This window comes from Microtus oregoni, unplaced genomic scaffold (assembly GCF_018167655.1).
Source record: "Microtus oregoni isolate MIOR12 unplaced genomic scaffold, Mior012 000016F_ref0000370, whole genome shotgun sequence".
Taxonomy (NCBI): domain Eukaryota; kingdom Metazoa; phylum Chordata; class Mammalia; order Rodentia; family Cricetidae; genus Microtus; species Microtus oregoni.
Genome location: NW_024543075.1, coordinates 18,317,827 through 18,338,922, shown reverse-complemented (window position 1 = coordinate 18,338,922; position 21,096 = coordinate 18,317,827). Strand labels below are relative to the sequence as shown.

The 21,096-nt window shown below is 45.7% G+C and overlaps 1 protein-coding gene across 1 annotated transcript; it reads right to left on the bottom strand.

The window, feature by feature from the left end:
• Positions 1–18,348: 18,348 nt before the first annotated feature.
• Positions 18,349–20,507, bottom strand: Nupr1 (nuclear protein 1, transcriptional regulator). The gene is made up of 3 exons (XM_041666662.1): positions 20,267–20,507; positions 19,782–19,925; positions 18,349–18,647 (listed from the first exon to the last, which is right to left on the bottom strand). The coding sequence occupies exons 1-2, from the start codon at positions 20,379–20,381 to the stop codon at positions 19,795–19,797; spliced, it is 246 nt and encodes an 81-aa protein (XP_041522596.1). The 5' UTR covers positions 20,382–20,507; the 3' UTR covers positions 18,349–18,647; positions 19,782–19,794.
• Positions 20,508–21,096: the final 589 nt, after the last annotated feature.

Sequence of the window (21,096 nt, the reverse complement as noted above, 5' to 3'; positions counted from 1 at the left end):
GCCTGGTCTACTGAGCAAGTTCCAGGATAGCTAGGGCTACACAGAGAAACCCTTCCTTAAAAATACAACCCCCCCCCGCCCTCCAAAAAAAGAACGAGCACTTGGAGTTAGGTTTTAAACCCAGGACAAATAGCCGAGGTGCCTATTTAACATATCAGACTGGCACTGGCCTTTAGGTTCTTCCAGGATCCCTCAGTCCCTTCCTGTTACAGTATATGGCTGGCATACCCTGCCCTCTACCCTGTCCTTTCCCCAGAGTCTCTTCCTTATATAATCCAGACATTTTGGTTACCAGATCTTTTTGTTCCTTTGACTTCCTGGATGCTCCCACTTGGTTCCCCATTTCCCTATTCCCTTCTTCTCCCCCACTTCCTTACCTGGCTGGCTCAGAGTCACGCCCACTCTAGACTCTCCCAGATGTCTCTGCCTCTGGGTACGTTTCCCTTTTATCCATAACAAACCTTCTCCTCCACCATACCTTGGAGCAGACATGCCCTTTCCTTTCCCTTTTTAAAATTTAATTTATTTATATTTTATGTATGAGTGTGTTGCATGTACACCTGCAGAGATATTGTGAGACACTATATGGTTGCTGGGAACTGAACTCAGGAACTCTTAACCACTGAGCCATCTCTCCAGCCCCCTTTCCTTTTCTTTTTCTTTCTTTTTTTTATTCATTTGGTATACCTTACAATCTGAGATGCCCAATATTCTGCTGGGATGTCCCTGGTTCCTAGAATGTCCTATACATAATAGGGGTTTTAGAATAACATCTCTTAATACCGTTGCATATTAATAAAAGCAAACAATAACAGCAAAATTTAGAACAGAAGTTTTACAACACTATCAGTCACTCAGTTCCATAGCCAGGATCAGACTTGGATGAGAAGTCCAAAGGCTGAGCCTTCCCAAGATGCAAATCCAGAGAATCTTAGATGCCCTGTAGTTAAGTGGCAGGGTTCGTTAACCCCATTAACATCTTGTTAAGCCTATTGCCTTTATATTGAAGACGTGAACCATAGTGATGAAGTCATGTGCTTTTTCTGCATCAGAATTTAGGTTATCATTATAATTTTGAACTGCTTTATGAATTGCTTTTTAGTCATCTCCTAGATAATTCGAAATTTGTTATAGGATTTTTTTTTGAGTGTTTTGGGAATGTCTTATCCTTTTAAAGTTTCACAAGTGCTGTTAAGTATTACGTGAAGGCTCAATTAAGTAGGTACATTATCGGTTAAGATGTGCTTGTGTTTAGTCTTTGTCTTTACATGACATAGTTTTATTTTAAGATCACCAGAGTTGGTAAAGGAACAAACAATCCATTCATATGGACCAGTACTCAGGAGTTGCTTGCTATGTGAGTAGACTAAGAAGGTTTGAACTAAATCTGTATCAGATACAGGTTTGAGGCCACCTTGGTCTACAGAGCGAGTTCTAGGATAGCCAGGGCTACACGGGAAAACTTGTCTCGGACAAAAAAGAAAGAAAACAAAAAACAAACAAATGTGTCAGTCCTTCTAGACCAAAGCTGTTTTCCCTTGATGGTAAAATTTTTCCATTTATTTTGGACAAGCTTGCAATACCATTTGCTAAGGCCTAAGAGTCAGTGTGTATGTTTATCATCTTGTGGCATAGAGCCCTCCTTGCTGCTTGGGTTTCTGCATGCTCTACAGACCTGAATCTCTCAGCCTCTGTGGTGTGGCTGACTTCCGACAGCCACGGTGCTTGTCTTTGAGGCGGAGCCATCTCTGAACCAGACATTTTGTAGGTCTGAGCTGTAAGGGGGGCCCCAAGACTCTATAGGGGTGAGTGTTCCTCCTTAGTCTCCCTCCACCTCTGGTGGGGAGACCTCCAAGACTGAAAGTTTTTCAGTCAGCTTGTGTATTTCTCCACCCTGTCTGAGTTCCCTTGCTTGGATGTAGTTGGCACTTTTTTTTAAACTCCTTGCTCTTTGGGTGGGGCATACCACCCAGCTTCCAAATGAATAGAGAGACTTATTCTTACTAATGAAGGCCCAGCCTTTGCTTGGTTTGTTTCTTACCAGCTTTTCTTAGTTTAAGTTATCCTATCTACCTTTTTTTTAAAATTGATATTTCTTAAAAATTGAGCTCTACATTTTTCTCTGCTCCCCTCCCTGAACTCTCCCCTTCCCCTTCAATCCTCCCCCAAGGTCTCCACGCTCCAAATTTACTCAGGAGATCTTGTCTTTTTATTCTTTCTACTTCTCATGTCGATTATATCTATGTAAGTCTCTCTTAAAGTCCTCATTGTTGTCTAAGTTCTCTGAGATTGTGGTTTTTAGGCTGGTTTTCTTTGCTTTATGTTTAAAAACCACCTATGAGTGAGTACATGTGATAATTGTCTTTCTGGGTCTGGGTTACCTTACTCAAAATAATGTTTTCTAGCTCCATCCATTTTCCTGCAAAATTCAAGCTGTCATTATTTTTTTCTGCTGTGTAGTACTCCATTGCGTAAATGTACCACATTTTCCGTATCCATTCTTCTATCTAGGGGCATTTAGGTTGTTTCCAGGTTCTGGCTATGAATATAGTTGAGCACATGTCCTTGTGGCATGATTGAGCAGCCTTTGGATATATACCCAAAAGTGGTATTACTGGGTCTTGAGGGAGGTTTTTTCCTAATTTTCAGAGAAATCACCACACTGAAATCCAAAGGGGTTGTACCAGCTTGCATTGCCACCAGCAATGCAGAAGTGTTCCCTTTTTCCCACAACCTCTCCAGCATAAGTTGTCAACAGTGTTTTAGATTTTGGTCATTCTTAACAGGTGTAAGATGGAATCTCAGAGTTGTTTTGATTTGCATTTCTCTGATGATTAAGGATGTTGAACATTTCCTTAAGTATCTTTCAACCATTTTAGATTCCTCTGTTGAGAGTTCTTCTCTGTTTAAGTCTGTACTCCATTTTCTTTTTGGGTTATTTGGTAGTTTGATGTCTAGTTTCTTTAAATTGTCTAGTTTCTTGAGTTCTTTGTATATTTTGGATGTCAGCCCTCTGTCTGATGTGGGGTTAGTGAAGATCTTTTCCCATTCTGTAGGCTGTTGTTTTGTCTTGTTGACCGTGTCCTTTGCTTTACAGAAGCTTTTCAGTTTCAGAAGGTCCCATTTATTAATCTTTTCTCTCAGTGTCTGTGCTACTGGGGTTATATTTAGGAAGTGATCTCCTGTGCCAATGCGTTCAAGTGTACTTCTTACCTTCTCTTCTATGAGGTTTAGTGTGGTTGGTTTTATGTTGAGGTCTTTGATCCATTTGGACTTGTGTTTTGTGCATGGTGATAGATATGGGTCTATTTTCATTCTTCTACATGTTAATATAGTTATGCCAGCATTATTTGTTAAATATGCTTTCTTTTTTCCATTTGATATTTTTTGCTCCTTTGTCAAAAATCAGGTGTTCGTAGGTGTGTGGATTAATATCTGGGTCTTCGACTCAGTTCCATTGGTCCTCCTGTCTGTTTTTATGCCAATACCAGGCTGTTTTCAGTACTGTAGTAGACTTTGAAGTCAGGGATTGTGATGCCTCCAGAAGTTGTTTTATTGTACATGATAATTTTGGCTATCCTGGGTTTTTTGCTGTTCCATATAAAGTTGAGTGCTGTTCTTTTGAGGTCTGTGAAGAATTTTGCTGGGATTTTGCTGGACATTGCATTGAATCTGTAGAGTGCTTTTGGTAAGATTGCCATTTTTACTATGTTAATTCTGCCTACCCAAGAGCATGGGAGATCTTTCTACTTTCTGGTGTCTTCTTCAATTTCTTTCTTCAAAGATTTAAAGTTCTTGCCATACAAGTCTTCCACTTGTTTGGTTAGAGTTAATCCGAGAAATTTTATGCTAATTGTGTCTGTTGTAAAGGGTGATGTTTTTCTGATTTTTTTCTCAGTCCACTTATCATCTGTGTATAGGAGGGCTACTGATTTTTTTTTTTAGTTAATCTTGTATCCTGTACATTGCTGAACGTGTTTATGAGTTGTAGAAGTTCCTTAGTAGAATTTTCGGGGTCACTTATATAAACTATAATGCCATCAACAAATAGTAAGAGTTTGACTTCTTTTCTGATTTGTATTTCCTTGATCTCCTTTTGTTGTCTTATTGCTCTAGCTAGGACCTCAAGAACTATATTGAATAGATAGGGAGAGAGTGGACAACCTTGTCTTGTTCCTGATTTCAGTGGGATCGCTGTGAGTTTCTCTCCATTTAGTTTGATATTGGCTGTTGGCTTGATGTATATTGCCTTTATTATGTTTAGGTATGTTCCTTGTATCCCTGCTCTCTCCAAGACCTTTATCATGAAAGGATGTTGTATTTTGTCAAAAGCTTTTTCAGCATCTAATGAGATTATCATGTGGTTTTTATTTTTCAGTTTGTTTATATGGTGGATTACATTGACAGTTTTTTATATGTTGAATCATCTCAGCATCTCTGGGATGAAGCTGACTTCATCATGGTGGATGATGGTTCCTATGTGTTCTTGGATTCAATTTGCCAGTATTTTACTGAGCATTTTTGCATCAATGTTCACGAGTGAGATTGGTCTGTAATTCTCTTTCTTAGTAATGTCTTTCTGTGGTTTGGGTATCAGGGTAATTGTAGCCTCATAAAAAGAGTTTGGCAAAGTTCCTTCTGTTTCTGTTGTGTGGAACAGTTCAAGGAGTATTGGTATTAGTTCTTTGAAAATCTTGTAAAATTCTGAGCTGAAACCATTTGGTCCATTTTTTGGTTGGGAGACTTTTGATGACTGTTTCTTTAGCAATTATATGTTTATTTAATTTGTTTAACTGGTATTGATTTAATTCTGGTAAGTGATATTTATCCAGAAAGTTTTCCATTTCCTTTATGTTTTCCAATTTTGTGGAGTACAGTTTTTCACAATATGACCTGATGATTCTCTGTGTTTTCTTCGTGTCTGTTGTTATGTCCCCCTTTTCATTTCTGATTTTGTTAATTTGGATATTCTCTCTCTGCCTTTTGGTTAGTTTGGATACAGTTTTGTCTATTTTGATGATTTTCTCAGAGAACCAACTCTTTCTCATTGATTCTTTGTATTGTTTTCTTTGTTTCTATTTTGTTGATTTCAGATCTCAATTTGATTATTTCCTGCCATCTAGTTCTCTTAGGTGAGTTTGCTTCTTTTTGTTCTAAAGTTTTCAAATGTTCTGTTAATTCACTAGTTTGGGATTTTTCCAGCTTCTTTATGTAGGCATTGAATGCTATGAACTTTCCTCTTAACACAGCTTTCATTGTGTCCCATAAATTTGGGTATGTGGTGTGGTCATTTTCATTGAATTTTAGGAGGTCTTTAATTTCTCCCTTTATCTCTTCCTTGACCCATTGATAATTCGGGTGAGCATTATTTAATTTCCATGTGTTTGTGGGCTTTCTGGAATTAGTGTTGCTGTTGAATTCTAGTTTTAATCCATGGTGATCTGATAAGATACATGGAGTTATTTCAATTTTTTTTTAATTTGTTGAGGTTTGGTTTGTTACTGAGTGTGTGGCCATGACAACTCTTATAAGGAAGACGCTTAACTGGGGCTGGTTTACAGATTCAGAGGTTTAGTCCATTATCGTCATGCTGGGAAACACGGCAGCATGCAGGCAGACATGGTGCTGGAGAAGGAGCTGAGAGTTCTACATCTGGATTTGCAGGAAGCAGGAATAGAGAAACATTTGAAACTCCAAAGCCCACCCCCAGTGATACACTCTCTCCAACAAGACCACACCTCTTCATGCCACTCCCTAAGCATTCAGATACGAGTCTATGGGGGTCATTCTTATCCAAACCACTGCAGGTCTGTAGGGGAATTCAGTCATCGCAGTGTAACCCAGCACATAAACATTTTATTGTGACCGTGGATCTTTGTGTCAAGAATGAGGCCTGTGATACCTTGGGCCTTCTCTGAAGATTCAGTTGGAGATGACAGCCTACATGGGATTGAACTCACTTGTTCGGTCACTAGTCTGGTTGGTGGGTGACAGTGGCTCACTCACTGGCTTTCAGTTGGGACTTCAGCTAGACTGTGGCCTTCTCATGCTGTCTCTGGGTGTGCCAGTTTGAACTTTTTTGTATCACAACAGCTAAGTTTCAAGGACTCCTGAGTGTGAGGTAACGCAGAGATTTCCTTCTCCACAGTACTGGGAAGTAAATTTGGGGACTTTTATAGAGTGGAGTTAATCCCAATAGCAACAGTAAGACCACTCCCACAGTTTAAAGCCAAATTTGAAGCAAGCTTTAATTGAATACTGGGCAGGGAGCTGAGCTCTGGCCAGGTTCATAACCCAGTTCCTGGGAAATGATCCAGAGTCAAGAATGGCAAGGGTTTAAGAAGGAAAACCCATAATTCATTGCATTTCCCATCAGGGCAAATCAGGGGCAAGCATACATCCTGACAATATTTCCTGCCTACGTAGCTCCTGCCCACATGTGATCCAGTGCAGATGGGTCAAACAAACTTGTTTAGGGAGTGAAAACACGTGGCTTGTCACCACCCAGAAACAACAGCTGCCAGCATTCCAGGAACTGTCTGTCCTTGGACCAGGGGCTTGCAGAGCAGAGGCAGTTTTGTTTCATGGATCTCTTAGGCACAGTAATTAAAATGTCAACTGTAACTTTGGCCCTCACAGTGACACAGCACAGTCCTCTGCCTAGCCAGCTGCCATCTTCCTAAGACGGCCAGGTCTGCTCGCCAAAGACATCACAGGCAGACTTTTTCTTGACTATTGCAGTTCTCTCCTAGCAGGAGGGAGGGAATGGTCACGGGAGCCTCACCTGAGTATCCAACCACTCCTCCTCCCTGGTTGTACCTGTCCCCGGGGTCTCAGGAAGGAGCTAGAGTTTATAGGCTGGGAAAGACTAGAGGAAAGGGGCTTCACCTGTGTGACTATGGAGACACTGTCGACCATGCCGACCACAGACCTTCCAGAAGAGGCTGCTATAGGGTCCATGCTCCTGCCTATAACCCTTCTCCTGGCACTCTGTAGAAATCTAATAAACTCACTGATTCCCCAGAGGCAACTTTGGTTGGTGGATTGAATGCTGTTTTGTTATTGGGACATTAGAAGAGTGTGTGGGGGGGGTTCATATTTGCTCCTCCCCACCATGAAGAAAACTCTCCCAAGACACATTCTGGGGGAATGACCACTGAGCCACGTCCCAACTCTTGGAGCTTCACTGTTGTCGCATGTATATGCAGGTACGTATACATGTATGTGTGTGTGTCTGCACGGAGGTCAGAGGTTGATGTCTGGCGTCTTGCTCAACTGTTCTCTGCTTCATTATTATTATCCCTACTGTTTTGAGCTACGGTTAACCCTGGCTGGCCTGTAACTCACAGACACCCACTTACCTCTGCCTCTTCAGTGCTGGACTTAAAGGCACATGCCACCTTTTCTACCTTAATTTTTCTTTTTTTCCAAGACAGGGTTTCTCTGTGTAACAGCCTGTCTGTCCTGGAACTCTCTATAGACTAGACTGGCCTCAAAGTCACAGAGATCCACCTGCTCCTGTCTCCTGTATGCTGGGGTCAAAAGTGTGTGTCACCCATCTGGTTTCTTCACCTTAAATTTTGAAATAAGGTCTGTGTAGCCCAGGCTGCCCTTGAACTCCTGAATCTCCTGCTTTTACTTCCTACGTGCTGGGAATATGTAATGACAAGAGATGTCACAGGACACTAGGGATGAGGGCTGTCACTTCACTTTATTTGGGCCAAGGGCTACATTTATGAGATTCTGCATGAATATGACCTTGAGGTAGGAGTCCATCTTCTCCAGTTTCAGCTGTCTGCCTGTGTGCAGCTCGTGTGTGCCTGGATACTTGCTGGAGGCTGACTGGTGAGTGGCTGCCTAGCAACCTTCCCCCAGAGGGAATAAAGTCGGTCTTACTTGCCTGCAGCTCCTTGAAATCTTTCAGTCTCTCAAACTCCCGTAACCCTCTCCTTTCCTGGCATCAGAGCTTGGCCCTCTTAGGAGGCCCATTAGGAGAAGCTGTTTCTCCTGACTGTGTGCAAATCCACCTTGAGCCGTTCCAGTGAGGTAGGAGGAGTAATTATCCCTCTAATGATATAATGTAGTTTTTCTTCCCAGAATTCCCACCCCTACGGAAACTGCTTACAAAGCTAAACAACTTCAGGAGTGGGCTGTTCTTTTAAATTCCTCCGAAAATGTCACTTTTCCTTTTCTCCCTTCTATCTCTATCGCTAAGAGGTAGATTTTCTTTTCTTTTTAAATCATTTTTCTGTGTGTGCATGTATTGTCTTATACATGTGAGGCCTTAAAGGCTGGAAGATGATGGCATTGGAGCCCCTCGAATTGGAGTGACAGGTGGTGAGCGCCCGGGGGTGCCGGGAACCTGCTCTGGCCCCTATAAGAACAGTGTGCACTTTTGGGCTGAGCCATTCTCTTAGCCCCTCTGCCTCTGCTCTCAGCCTGCTTTCCCTACAACTTGGGCTTCTCTCCTCCCCACTCTGCAGCTACTTGGCTTCTGGGCCTCACCTCCATGCCTAACTCAAAGGATTGGTTCTCTCTCTTCCTCTTTTCCACCTCCCTCCCTCAAGCAGTTGGCCCAGAGATTTGATTTTTACACTGTCTGTCCCCGGGGCTTTTCTTTTAAATGCTAATAAAATTGTCCTGGAGCTTCCTTTTGAGCCTGTTTTTAAATTCTTTTATTAATGAGACTAAGAACTCCAAGAGGGAAACCCCGGTTTTCCTGGTAATAAGTGGCAGCACTGGTGGGACTCCCCAAAATTTCCAGTAACAATGGGAGTTAAAGGCCAGCCTGGGCTACCTGAGGTCCTGTCACAAACAAAACAAAACAGAAACAAAAAAAGGAAACGACGATTTACAGATTTTGGTAGCATAAATCTATAATCCCAGCAGAGGCACGGAGAGTTAAGGGCTAACCTGGGCTACATAGAAATATCCTGGAGAGAGGGGATGGTGGAGAGATAGAAAGAGGAAGAGGAAAAAGAAGGAAGTAAATGTATCTTCTTCCCTGAGTTCTGGGCACAGAGCTCCTGAAGCCCAGAGGAACAGAAGATGGTGTTTTTTTCATGGCTTTTTCAAACATATCTGCATTTATGGGAATAGGAGAGGCAACCAAACCAACCCAAATTAGAGGTTTTAGCTCTTGCCTCCCCACAACATCCCCTCCCCCACTCCTTCAAGGAAAGGGACCAGAAGTTGAGTTAACCTTTAAAGGCAAAAAAGCTGGTCTGTGAGGTGGAACTGACTTGGGAGGGCCCAACAAGGTGACCTGTGGGAGGGCTCAGGAAGGTGACATTCAGGAGGGTCTTTACTTCCTCATCAGCTCCCCAGTGCTCTGGCTCTTTCTGAGTGGTAACCTTTGTCTAAACTACTCCATAGAAGCAGGTGTGTCCCTGAGTTTTGCGAACTCTTTTGGCAAAGGACAGAGCCCAAGGAGAAGGTTCTAGGAAGCCTGAATTTATATGGCCGCTGTTACTGGCAGGTGGCAAGCTCTGAGGGCACAGGGACTAAAATGAGGGCATGCTATGCACTATACACAACGTGACAAGGTCCCCTGAGGGAACTTCAGCTCTGGAGCAGAAGGAGCTGGCACAGACCAAAAGAGGTGGACAAGCTGCTCACTTAGCAAAGACAATAATAGACTTCAATATTCTTGACTGAACTAAAGTAGCCGTCCACTGGTCAGGGGCACAGTTTTGAAAGTAAAGGTATTTTTCCTTCCTCTGCACAATCATTCTGACCTTGGGGCAGGCTAGTGGCAGTAGGTTTACCCCAGAATTGATGAGTTCCTTCTGTTGTTAATGTCATTATTTTATTATTATTATTATTATTATTATTATTATTAGAGATAGGGCTTCATGAATTCCTGGCTGGCCTTGAACTCACTATGTAGCTAGATGACCCTGAACTTCTGACTCTCCAGTCTCCATCTCTGGCTTCTGAGATGCTGAGAATAGAGTCCAGGCCCTTGAGCACACTAGGCAAACCCTCTACCAGCTGAGCGACATCAGCTCCCTTCTTTGACTCTTTGATAGAGCTTCCCTGTATAGTCCTGGATGGGCTTAAATGTATAGCACTCTTTCTGCCACTGTCTCTTGGGTGGTGAGATTACAAGCATGCACCACCATGGCTAGCATTCACTCCGGTCTCATACTATTTACTCAGGCTGGCCTTAGACTTGACTACACAGCCAAGACTGGCTTTGAGGTCTTGATCCTCCGTTCTCTACCTCCCCAGGGCTGAGATCACAGGCCTCCACACCTGGCTTGACATCATCCCCTTCCTCAGGGTTTGGCTTGTGGCTAGGGGAAGGCTGAGGGACTGTACATTCTTCAGCTGCACAGCTGCTGAGAAAGCTCAGGAGTGGGGAAGAAGAAATGATTTAACGGGAAATAGGCTAAGTTCACCTATGTTATAATTGGTCTTGGACTGTTCTGTAAGCAACATGTTTATATACAGAGCAGAGGAGACCCTAAAGTGTGAGGTGGCGAAAGGGACAAGAACAATGTAAGAAGAGAATTGCCACACTGCCTATCTCATTTGTGTGGTCCATCTGTAGCCTTGAGTGATCCCGACGCTACCAGCAAAAACAGCCTTCAAGTTTCCACAAGAAACCCAAGCCACTGTCGTCAAAGCCCACAGGTCAGAGACGCCAAAGGTAACAGGAGTCAGTAATATGTTGTCTAGTTGGGTGACCGCCAACATTAGTGACTTTTAGGTCAACTGAGAGGACACAAAGGCTGGGAGTAGAGCTCAGTGGTGTGACCCATAGCACGTGCCAAAGGCCTGGGTTCAAGTCCCATTACCAAAGACGCGCATACGCACATGCGTGTGTGCATGCACACACACCACACACACACACACACACACACACACACACCACATGCACTCACAGAAGTTTTGTGGGTTTTGTTCTGACGGATTGTTCAAAATCTGAGTTGATTTTGGGGGGTTTACCAAGGGCATTTTATGGGACAAAGTGTTTCCTCACTAACAATTCCCCTCTTGTCTCTGTCATCTGCACAGCTATCTCTAACTCTAATTTTAGCTTGGACATATTTCAAGGGGCTTCTCTACTCCATAAGAATGCTGCCCTGATGGCCCAATCTAATGTCTTGTGACAAAGCTGTTGGAGAGTACAAAGAGGAAGGCAGATCACACGCCACGCTTTCATTGCTCAGGGCCCCAAGCTCACTTGCTTTGTGCCCTCTTGTGGTAGTCCCTGAGCTGTCTCCATGGGTCAGAAGTACAGAAGGCTTAGGCTTTAGTTTGATTTCTACGGTGACGGCAGTCCTCTAGGACTGGGTCTCTATCCTGTGGAGTCTGCACTAAATTCATCTGATAACAACATCAGATTAAATCCCAGGACCAGAGGTGTCCACAGAGAAGCGCAGAATCAAGTGGTGTCATATTCCAAAGCAAGGCTATTCTCCCAGTCCTTGTTTCCTCTTAGTTGACCTAAAAATCACTACTTTTGGAGGTCACACAACTAAAAATACATTACTGACGATGTAGAGAAAACCAGTGAGTGGCAGCAGGGGCACCCACCACTTTACTTAATGGGTGCAGGTGCTCCCCAATATGTGGCAGGTTCATGCCTTCATGAGCCCTCTGTAAGCTGGAGATATAAATTGGAAATGCAGACATTGGGGGTGTTATTGCTTGCCTGCAGCATTAGCACAAGGGAGCTTGAAGCTGGGGATCCCAAGTTCCTGACCAGCCTGGGCTACCCTGTAGAACCTTGTGTACTGGTTACTTTATTGACACCTGGGAAGAGTGACCTCAGAGACCAGACTGGCCTATGGACATGTCTGAGGGTCGCTTTCTTGATTGCTAATTGATGCGGGGGTGGGAGGGTCCAGCTTGCTGTGAGTGCATCCTTAGGCAACTGGGTACAGGCTATCTCAGGTGACTTAGGGACTGAAGGACTGAGCTCAGTGGTTGAGAGCACACACTACTATTGCGGATGACCCAGGCCTACACCAGGCTGCTCGTGACCCCCTTTAACTCCAGCTGCAGGGTTCCAGCTTCATCACCCGCACCCATGTGCATACTGCCATATTCACATATCCATTTCTTTTTAGTTTTTAATGATTTATTTAACTTTATTTTATGTGCATTGGTGTGAAGGTGTCAGATCTCATAGAACTGCATTTTCAGACTGTTGTGAGCTGTCATGTGGGTGCTGGGAATTGAACCCCCGGGTCCTCTGGAAGAGTAGTCAGTGCTCTTAACTGCTGAGCCATCTCTCCAGCCCCACATATCCAAATTTTAAAAAGAATTTTAGCAAAGAAGAAAATAAATTGGTTGGGCATGAGCTAGAGGGGAAAAGAAGTAAACCCCACCCCTCCATGATTCCTGATGGTTCCTGCTTGGGTTCCTGAGCTGGCTGACTTCCCTCAGTGGTGGACTGTGGCCCGCAAGAGGAAGACGAAGAAACCCTCCCTATGTTGCTCATGGTCATAGAGCTCCTAACAACAACAGAAGAAGACTAGGATTTCCTTTATAAAACTGTAAATTGGTTAATATTTTTAAAAGAACTAGAGAGCCTGGCAGTGGTGGCGCACGCCTTTAATCCCAGCACTAAGGAGGCAGAGGCAGGAGGATCTCTGTGAGTTCGAGGCCAGCCTGGTCTACAAGAGCTAGTTCCAGGACAGGAACCAAAAGCTACGGAGAAACCTTGTCTCAAAAATCAAAAAATAAAAAATAAAAAAAATAAAAGAACTAGAGAGATGGCTCAGTAGTTAAGAACACTTGCTGCTCTTCCAGAGGACCCTGGTTCAATTCCCAGCATCCACAAGGCAGCTCAAAACCATCTATAACTGCAGTTCCAGGTGATCTTCTGGCCTCAGTGGGCACTGCATACATGTGTGCCCAAACATACATGTAGGCAGAAATCCATCCACGTAAAAATAAAAACAAATACTTACAAATATATAATAAAATAGGTCCAGTCAGATGGTCCCAAAGGTGAAAACACTTGCTGCCAAGCCCGAGGAACTGAGCTGAATTGACTTCTATCTCCCACAGTTTGCCCTCTGACCTGTGCATGCGTATTGTAATACACATAACTTCTCCACACATCAGATAGATAGATACATAGATATATAGATAGATACAAAGATAGATAGAGACAAATAGATGATAGAGATAGATAGATAGATAGATAGATAGATAGATAGATAGATACAGACAGACAGACGACAGACAGATAAATAGATAGTTGTGATGTCAAAAACGGAGAGAAAGCTCAGCATGGCGGCACATGTCTTTAAGCCCAGAACTCGGGAGGCAGAGGCAGGAGGATCTCTGTGAGTTCTAGTACAGCCAGGTCTGTTACACAGAGAAACCCTGTCCAGAAAAATGAATAAATAAATAAAATAAAAAATGGGGAAGAGGCAGCAAAATGACTCAGCAGGTGAAGGTGCTCCCCACCAATCCTGACAATCTGAGTTCAGTCCCCAGGACCCGCATGGTGGAAGGCAGGAACTGATTTCTGCAAGTTGTCCACTGACTTCTACATTTGTATTTTGTACCACGCCCCCATAAGTAGATAGGTAGGTAGGTAGATAGCTAGAAGCTAGATGGATGGGTGGATAGATGGATGGACAGAACAGACGGATGGACGGACGAATGGACAGACATACAGATAGACGGATGGAGTAAAGTAATTTTTTAAAGTTTAAAATGCGGAGTTAGGCATGTGGCTCAGTTGGCAGCATGCTTGCACAGCATGCGTGAAGCCCTGGGCTTGATCTCTTTGTCTAATAAAATGGGGAGCAGCACCGGGCGGTGGTGGCGCATGCCTTTAATCCCAGCACTTGGGAGGCAGAGGCAGGCGGAGCTCTGTGAGTTTGAGACCAGCCTGGTCTACAAGAGCTAGTTCCAGGACAGGCTCCAAAACCACAGAGAAACCCTGTCTCGAAAAACCAAAAAAAAAGGGGGGGAGCAGCATGACAACACCAGGCATGTTTGTCTTATGCTGTCAGCACCACACACCGTGTGCTTCCCAAAGTGCACGATCGTGACTTTTGGTCATTGCAGAAAAACATGAACTCACTCTCTCTTTTCAAAGACAGAGTCTCACACTGTGGAGCTCTGGCTAGCTGGAACTCAGCTCAAAGAGATCTGCCTGCTTTTTCCTCCTGAGGGTTGGGATTAAAGTCAGGAACCGCCATGCCCAGTTAAGATGAATTTCTTAAAGAAGATAATTTTACAGTTAAGTTGTATTTGTTTTGCGTTTTGAGACTGCGGTCCTCTTGCCTCAGTCTCCCGAGGGCTGGGGTCACAATTTTAAGCCCCCATACTTGGCCAGAGTTAATTTGTGCTTATGATGCTTCACTAGGGCTCCTCTTTAGGATGCTTACAGTTTCCTTTTTAAATGCATTTGAGTAAAAAAGGTAAAGGGGTGATTTTTTTTCAATGCTAAGTAAATACAATCCAGCACGAGTGTCCCGTGGGGCGGAACTGGAAGGAACGATGTGAGAGATGATGCTGGGGAAGCCCTGAGGCACCCAACATAGTGGTGGCTACAGCTATGACTCTGACTAGCATTATCTTCAAAAAGTACTAGTTGAAAATTAACTTTGAGTCATCCTGAAATTTAAATATATATATGTATATATGAATGTATGTATGTATATAATGTATTGTGAGCTGACTTTTGAGAAAGGGTTGGTTATAGAAAAACTAAAAGGGAAAATTAGTGAGTTTTTCAATTCTCTGCAAGGGGCTGGGAAGCCTTTCAGTTATAGAAATCTCAGAGAAGTTTCTGGAAGGCCCTGAAGGGAAAGAGGTCAGTGATTTCTCTAGTTCTAATGAGGAATCCCCAAAACTGGAGGGCGGGGGGAGGAATAGACATTATATGCAACCAGAAAGAAGGGTAAAAAGGAGGGGTAGGGAAGAGAGACACTCTGCTCAGGGCCCTCCTTGATCTAGGATATCTGAGGTTTCAAGAACTGCTGTAACAGTTCCTAGGACAGCCTGGAAAGGCCTCCCAGGCAGGGTCTCTCGTTGTCAGGACTCCATGTTTCATTTTCTTGTATTTATTTATTATGTATATAGTGTTCTGTCTGCATGACAGATGAAGGCACCAGATCTCATTACAGATGGTTGTGAGCCACCATGCAGTTGATGGGAATTGAACTCAGGACCTCTGGAAGAGCAGGCAGTGCTCTTAACATCTGAGCCACCTCTCCAACCCCCTGACTCTGTGTTTCTTTTTTTTTTTTTTTGCTTTTTCGAGACAGGGTTTCTCTGTGGTTTTGGAGCCTGTCCTGGAACTAGCTCTTGTAGACCAGGCTGGTCTCAAACTCACAGAGATCCGCCTGCCTCTGCCTCCCGAGTGCTGGGATTAAAGGCGTGTGCCACCACCGCCCGGCTGACTCTGTGTTTCTTAAGCATACCATAAAAAGGAAAAAGGTCAAGGGTTAGAAATCGGATAGACCTGAGCTCATAGTCTCATGCCCCACTAGTTGAAGTTGCTTGACTCTTAAGTGCATGTGAAGTACAATATAATGTAGTGTACACTTACAAAGCGAAGTCGGAATTCTCTGAGCCTTGGATTTCCGTTTGGAAAAACAGGAGCACTGATAATATGTTCTACTATAAGGATTACGCGGAGGACTCCTGTGAAGTCCATTCCCAGCGCAGACTGCCTTCTCAGCATGCAGCCCTGCCTGTGATGTACAGAGAAGAAAATAAACCCCACAAACAAACAAATGAGCAAGACCTGTTCCAGGGCAGCAGCCTGAAACACAGGAGCTGTTGCTATAGTTTCTGAAGCCGACATCCAGATAGACGCATGCTGCTGCCAGCATGCTGCACCAACTGTGCTCTTCTGGAGCTGCGGTAGCACCATCGGCCCGTCCTGGTGAAATGACAGGCAGCTAGCAAGCGATAAATCAGTGAGCGATCTGGGCTAGTCATGGTGGCACATGCTTTTCATCCCAGCACTGGACAGAGCCAGGGACAGGTAGATCTCTATGAATTCAAGGCCTGACTGGGCTACATAATTCCAGCACAGTCAAGACTATTAAAAAAAAAAAAGCCAGGTTGTCATGATAGAGCCCTGGTAGGCCTGGAACTCACTATGTAAATCAGGCTGGCCTCGAACTCACAAAACTCTGCCTGCCTCTGTCTTCTGAGTGCTGGGATTAAAGATGTATGCCACCATGCCCAGCCAGGCCAGAAAGTTTTGTTTTATTTTTTAATGTTCCCAGGTACAGATTCCAGGAGAGACTGTTGTTGGACTCAGAAGGTGACTGAATATGGTTCCTGAGAATTCCAGCTGGGTCCCAGTCTGCGGTCATGTCATTGAGTCAGCAGGCACCCTAGCCCCTGGCCCTACCTAACTGCAATGGCTTCCGAGCCCGACAAGTAGGGTTTCTGTGGAGGAGTCAACGCCAGGCCAGGTTGGAGCTAGGGCTCTTCCCTCCCACTTCAGCTGGAACTGGGTGTAAGTGACGCTTCTTACTCACCCCTTCCAGTATTCTTCCTCTTCTTCCTCTAACAAACCCCACCTTCACCCAAGCTCGGGTTAGCGCATGGCTGAGCAGCTGAGTATGGCCTTCCTGGCTTCTTTTAGAGTTGGGAGCCGCGTATGACTAAATTATGAGCAAGCACTGGATGTTCCACTTTCAAACGGTGCCCTTGAAAATGAGTAGGGAGAGTGGGAGTCGTGGCGTATACCTGGCATCCCAGCACTCAGGGAGTCGAGGCTGGAGGACCACACAAGTCCAGGAGTTTGAGATCAACCTGAGAAACAGAGAGCCTCTGTCTCAGAAAGGAGAAAAAAGAAGTGCTGTGTGGCCTTTTCTAATCTCTATCCTGCCTGACTTTCTACAGGCTGAGGTGCAGATGTGAGCTCGGGGCTGGAGCGGGCGCGGGGCTGGAGCGGCTATTATTTGGGACTTCAGAGTAGAAATGTGTGGAGTATGGCAGAATAACAAGCTAAAAGTAGCGGGCCCCGATCAACAGAGCTGCCATCTGCAATTTAGGAATATTTACTCTTGGAGCTATCACGTGTGAGAGAAGAAATTTCTGCCTTGTTTGTCTGAGCGTCACTGCAGCTGCCCAAACTCGGGTCCCGACCCTCTTCTCCTTTGCTCCACACTCTCCTGGAACTCTGATCCTGAGACCCACCAAGAACCTGCTCCCCAGTTGACCCAGCACCCTATCCCAGACATTCCTTGCTTGGGTTTGAGCCCTCAGTCGCTGAAAACAAATCCTCCCCATGTTTTTTTTTTGTTGTTGTTGTTGTTTATTTTCATTTTTTTGTTTTGTTTTGTTTTGGAGACAAGCTCTCTTTGTGTAGCCCTGGTTATCCTGGAACTCTCTCTCTCTGTAGACCAGGCTGGCCTCGAACAGAGAGATTTATCTGCCTCCCACATGTTAGGATTAAAGGTGTGCCACCAGCACCCAGCCAATCCTTCCCATGTTTTAAACTCTGGTTGTTTATTATTTCATTTTGCAAATGGTATTAATAGTAACATTCTCTCCAAAAAGCAGTTTTATATAAATATGACCTCATCCTGTTCAGGAATGTCAAGGGGCTGACTACAGTTTGTCTCTGGGGTAGCAATGCAAAGAAATAAAGCAATTTCCCCAAAAGAGACCACAGAAATAGGCACCCAAAAAATCTGCATATATTACAGAAGGGCGACTGTAGTAATATGGGCGGCGGGGCTGCGTCCCCAGCACCCCGGCTGCCTGGCTAGCTCAGCCGGTAGAGCATGAGACTCTTAATCTCAGGGTCGTGGGTTCGAGCCCCACGTTGGGCGCCATTTGTAGTAAATAGGAGCGGCGGGGTTGCGTCCCCAGCACCCCGGCTGCCTGGCTAGCTTATGCCCGAAATAACAACACACAAACTGTATTCATTTAATCACTGCTTGGCCCATTTCTATCTAGCCTCTTCTAGGCTAATTCTCACATATTAATTTAGCCCATTTCTAATCATCTGTGTAGCGCCCCTAGGTGCGCTTACCGGGAAGATTCTAGCCTATGTCCATCCTGGGTCGGAGCTTCATCACGTGCGTCTGCCCAGGAGCCAGGAGCATGGCGTCTTTCTCAGGCGTCTGCTCCCGAGAGGAGAGCTGTGGAGTCTGAGCTCACTTCCTCTTCCTCCCAGCGTTCTGTTCTGTTTACTCCTCCCACCTATCTTCTAACCAATGAGGGCCAAGCAGTTTCTTTTTATTTAACCAATGACCTTCCTCCATCAGGCGACAGCACCAGGAACCTGCTTGCAGTCTCCAGTCCTACATAGTGTGGAATCTGCCGTTCTAATAATACTCCCCAGAGAGACGCACCATGGGCACAGACACAACAAAGACAGCAGGAAACACACAGGAAAGCTGTTGCTGCTGCTCTGTTTATTGTTGCTGCCTCTGGGGGCATCTGGTTTCTCTCACATTTCTTTTTGGGGGTGCTAGCTCCCCCATCCACCCCCTGCTTTTTGCTCCTATCTTTCCCTTTGGCTGGGTCTGGAAGGGCTCTTTTGGTGGCCTCTCTCCAGAACCTCACTTAGGTGGGAAAGAGTCAAGCAGGCCTTGGTCCTGCCTGTGTCTTCTAATTTCTCCAGGGTCCTGTATCCATTTCTGGGTGTGGTTGTCCTGTGTCCATTGCTGGCTGTAACGTCCATGGTCTGGCCTCATCTGTGAGGAGGGAAAGCAGGTGGTGGAAGGGGCGGAGACCCAGGTTTGAATTCTGGCTTTCCTATTCTTTTTTTTCTGTAGCCCCAGAGAAGTACTTGACTCTGTCGAGCTTCAGCTTCCCATGCTGTAAGCCAAATTTCCTTCCAATTAGAGAGGCTCTATGGGAAACTGTCCCCAACACTGGTCACCAGGGAACTCAAATATGGGTCTCATTTTATTCTCACTGTAGATGACATACTATTGCTTTTTTTTTTGTTTATTGGTATGTGGATGTGCACGCGTATGTGTGTGCACGCGTGTCTTCTCATGCGCTTGGGGCACTGTGAGCATGTGGAGGTCAGGATGCTGCGGGCGTGGTCCTTGTACTCACAGAGAAACACCAAGAGAACCACAAATGTTAATCATGCAGGGTTGTCTCCTCAGTGGAGAAGATAAAATCAAATTTCTGCATTCCATCCGGAAAGCTGAGAGTGGATCTTATTAATGACCTGGTGATCCTTTTACTATTCGTGGGGGCAGACTGCACCCTCCTTTTGCTATCCCTGAGGCAGACCGCACCCAAATTCCCCAGAATGATTATCCTGGACTCTTCCCTCCCTGGTCCATCCCATCCTTAGGGGAGAAATCTCTGATCTCTATGCTACCAGTCCAAGACCACACTAGATTCTAGGCCTTTCAGCCTCAGAGCCCACCCTCGTAGGCACACGTACTTTGTAAGAGAGTCTCTATGTAGTCACACCTTGAGCTTTATTGTGCACCTGGACCTGGACTGGTTGTTGCCTGGAAACCTTTTCCCAAACTGTACTGTGTTTTAAATATGCCGACAAGGAACCGCCTGGCATTAGGCTGGTGAAGTCAGTCTGTACCGTGTTCTCATTCTCGTCTCTTCTCAGCTTCACTTCCCTGTAGAACACCTGCAGGGTCCCCCTAAGAGGACAACTTCCAATTGACTCTCTCCCCTTTCATCATGTGGGTCCTGGATATCAAGCACAGGGGGCCAGGCTGGGCAGCAGGTTGAGCCATCTCACCAACCCAGGGACTACTCTTGATTCCCCACATCCCACTCAGTTACACACTTCGGCCGGTCGCCTTAGGCAAGCCACCTCTGCTGGCTCTCTGGCTCTGCCTCCTCACCTCCAGCTCTGCCTCAGCGCCAGGCCTTTTTCCTTTCAGAATTCTGGAACTTGGTCAGCAGCTTCCTCTCGTGTCCACCAGGGCTCGGGCGGTTGGTGTGGGCAGCAGCTTCTCTCTTGGTACGACCTTTCCGAGCTCCCCCGGCTGGTAGAGCAGGAGGTGGAGGGACAAGGGCAGAGGGGAAGTGTGAGGGTCAGAGAACAAAGGATCAGAGCATAGGGGTAGGAAGGGCAGACCAGCCAGAGGGCGCTGGTCACCGTGTAAGTTTGGGGCATTTATGCCTGCTAACAGTTTCCTCGTGCATGGAATGGAGATGCCCGGATGTGAGTTCTCAGGGCTGAGGAAGACAGAACTCGGTAGATGAGGCTAGAATGGGGTTACTTTGGGGTAGGGAATAGATTAGTTAGAGAGGGCAATCTGGGAAAGAATCTCCAAATCCGAGGAGGAGGAGGACGAGAAGTCAGAGAGCTGTCGAGCGGCCTTACCGACGTAAGAGTGGGTCAGGCTGTAATGGTCACACTCGTCCAGGATGTCATCTTCGTCCTCTGGGTCTAGGGGTGGCCGGGAAGGGCTGGTTGTCGGTGGCAAGGTGGCCGTCATGCCTGGTCTGCTTTCTCCAAAGTCTTCCCTGTGTCGTGTTTTCCAGCTCTCTGCCCTCTCTCATTTCCCTCGCCCTTACTTATGAAGTTGCCTCCTCCTCAGACCACAGACTGGCTCCCGCCCTCCAAGTCCTGTCTGATGCAATCTGGCCCTTTCCCAGAACTGGGCCATAGACACCAATCCTGGGCAGAGACACTCCTTCCCCCCTCCTCCTCCCTCACAGGGCTCACCCAGGCCCAGCTGTGTTTTTCCACAGGGAAGACTCCTGCCTTTGCGGGAGGAGGGCGCAGATAGGATCTGGGCACAAACAGTCTTTGGGATGTTAGCCAGGGAGAGCGGAAGGCTCAGATGGACCACTTCTTATGATTTCACCTTCGCACACAAGCCCTGCCAGGGCCTGGGTCATGGCCACACATTGCCCCTCACACACACCACTCTAGTTTGGTTCAGATTCATGACTTGGTGGCAGCCTACATATTTAAAAAGGAGAGAGGAGGGACCACTGCCACGCTTCACGCTAGGTCAGCAGTTCCTATCCTGTCATACTCAAGGCTTCTATTTTTATGGACAGTCCCTGTACTGTACTTCAATAGAGTCCCTAGGGATGTCCCCCTCATCCGAGGAGATGGGGGCTAGTTAGCTGGTAGAGACAACAAATACCCCGGGTTCAACACTCTGACCCCGATCCACCTGCCTTGGCTCTTCTTTCCGACAA

Bases quoted from the DNA above. Each gene is read 5' to 3' on its own strand.
- Nupr1 (XM_041666662.1), bottom strand. From the start codon at position 20,381: ATGACGGCCACCTTGCCACCGACAACCAGCCCTTCCCGGCCACCCCTA. The intron at 19,926-20,266 runs GTAAGGCCGCTC...CTGCTCTACCAG, and splicing joins CCTGACCCACTCTTACGTCG to CCGGGGGAGCTCGGAAAGGT.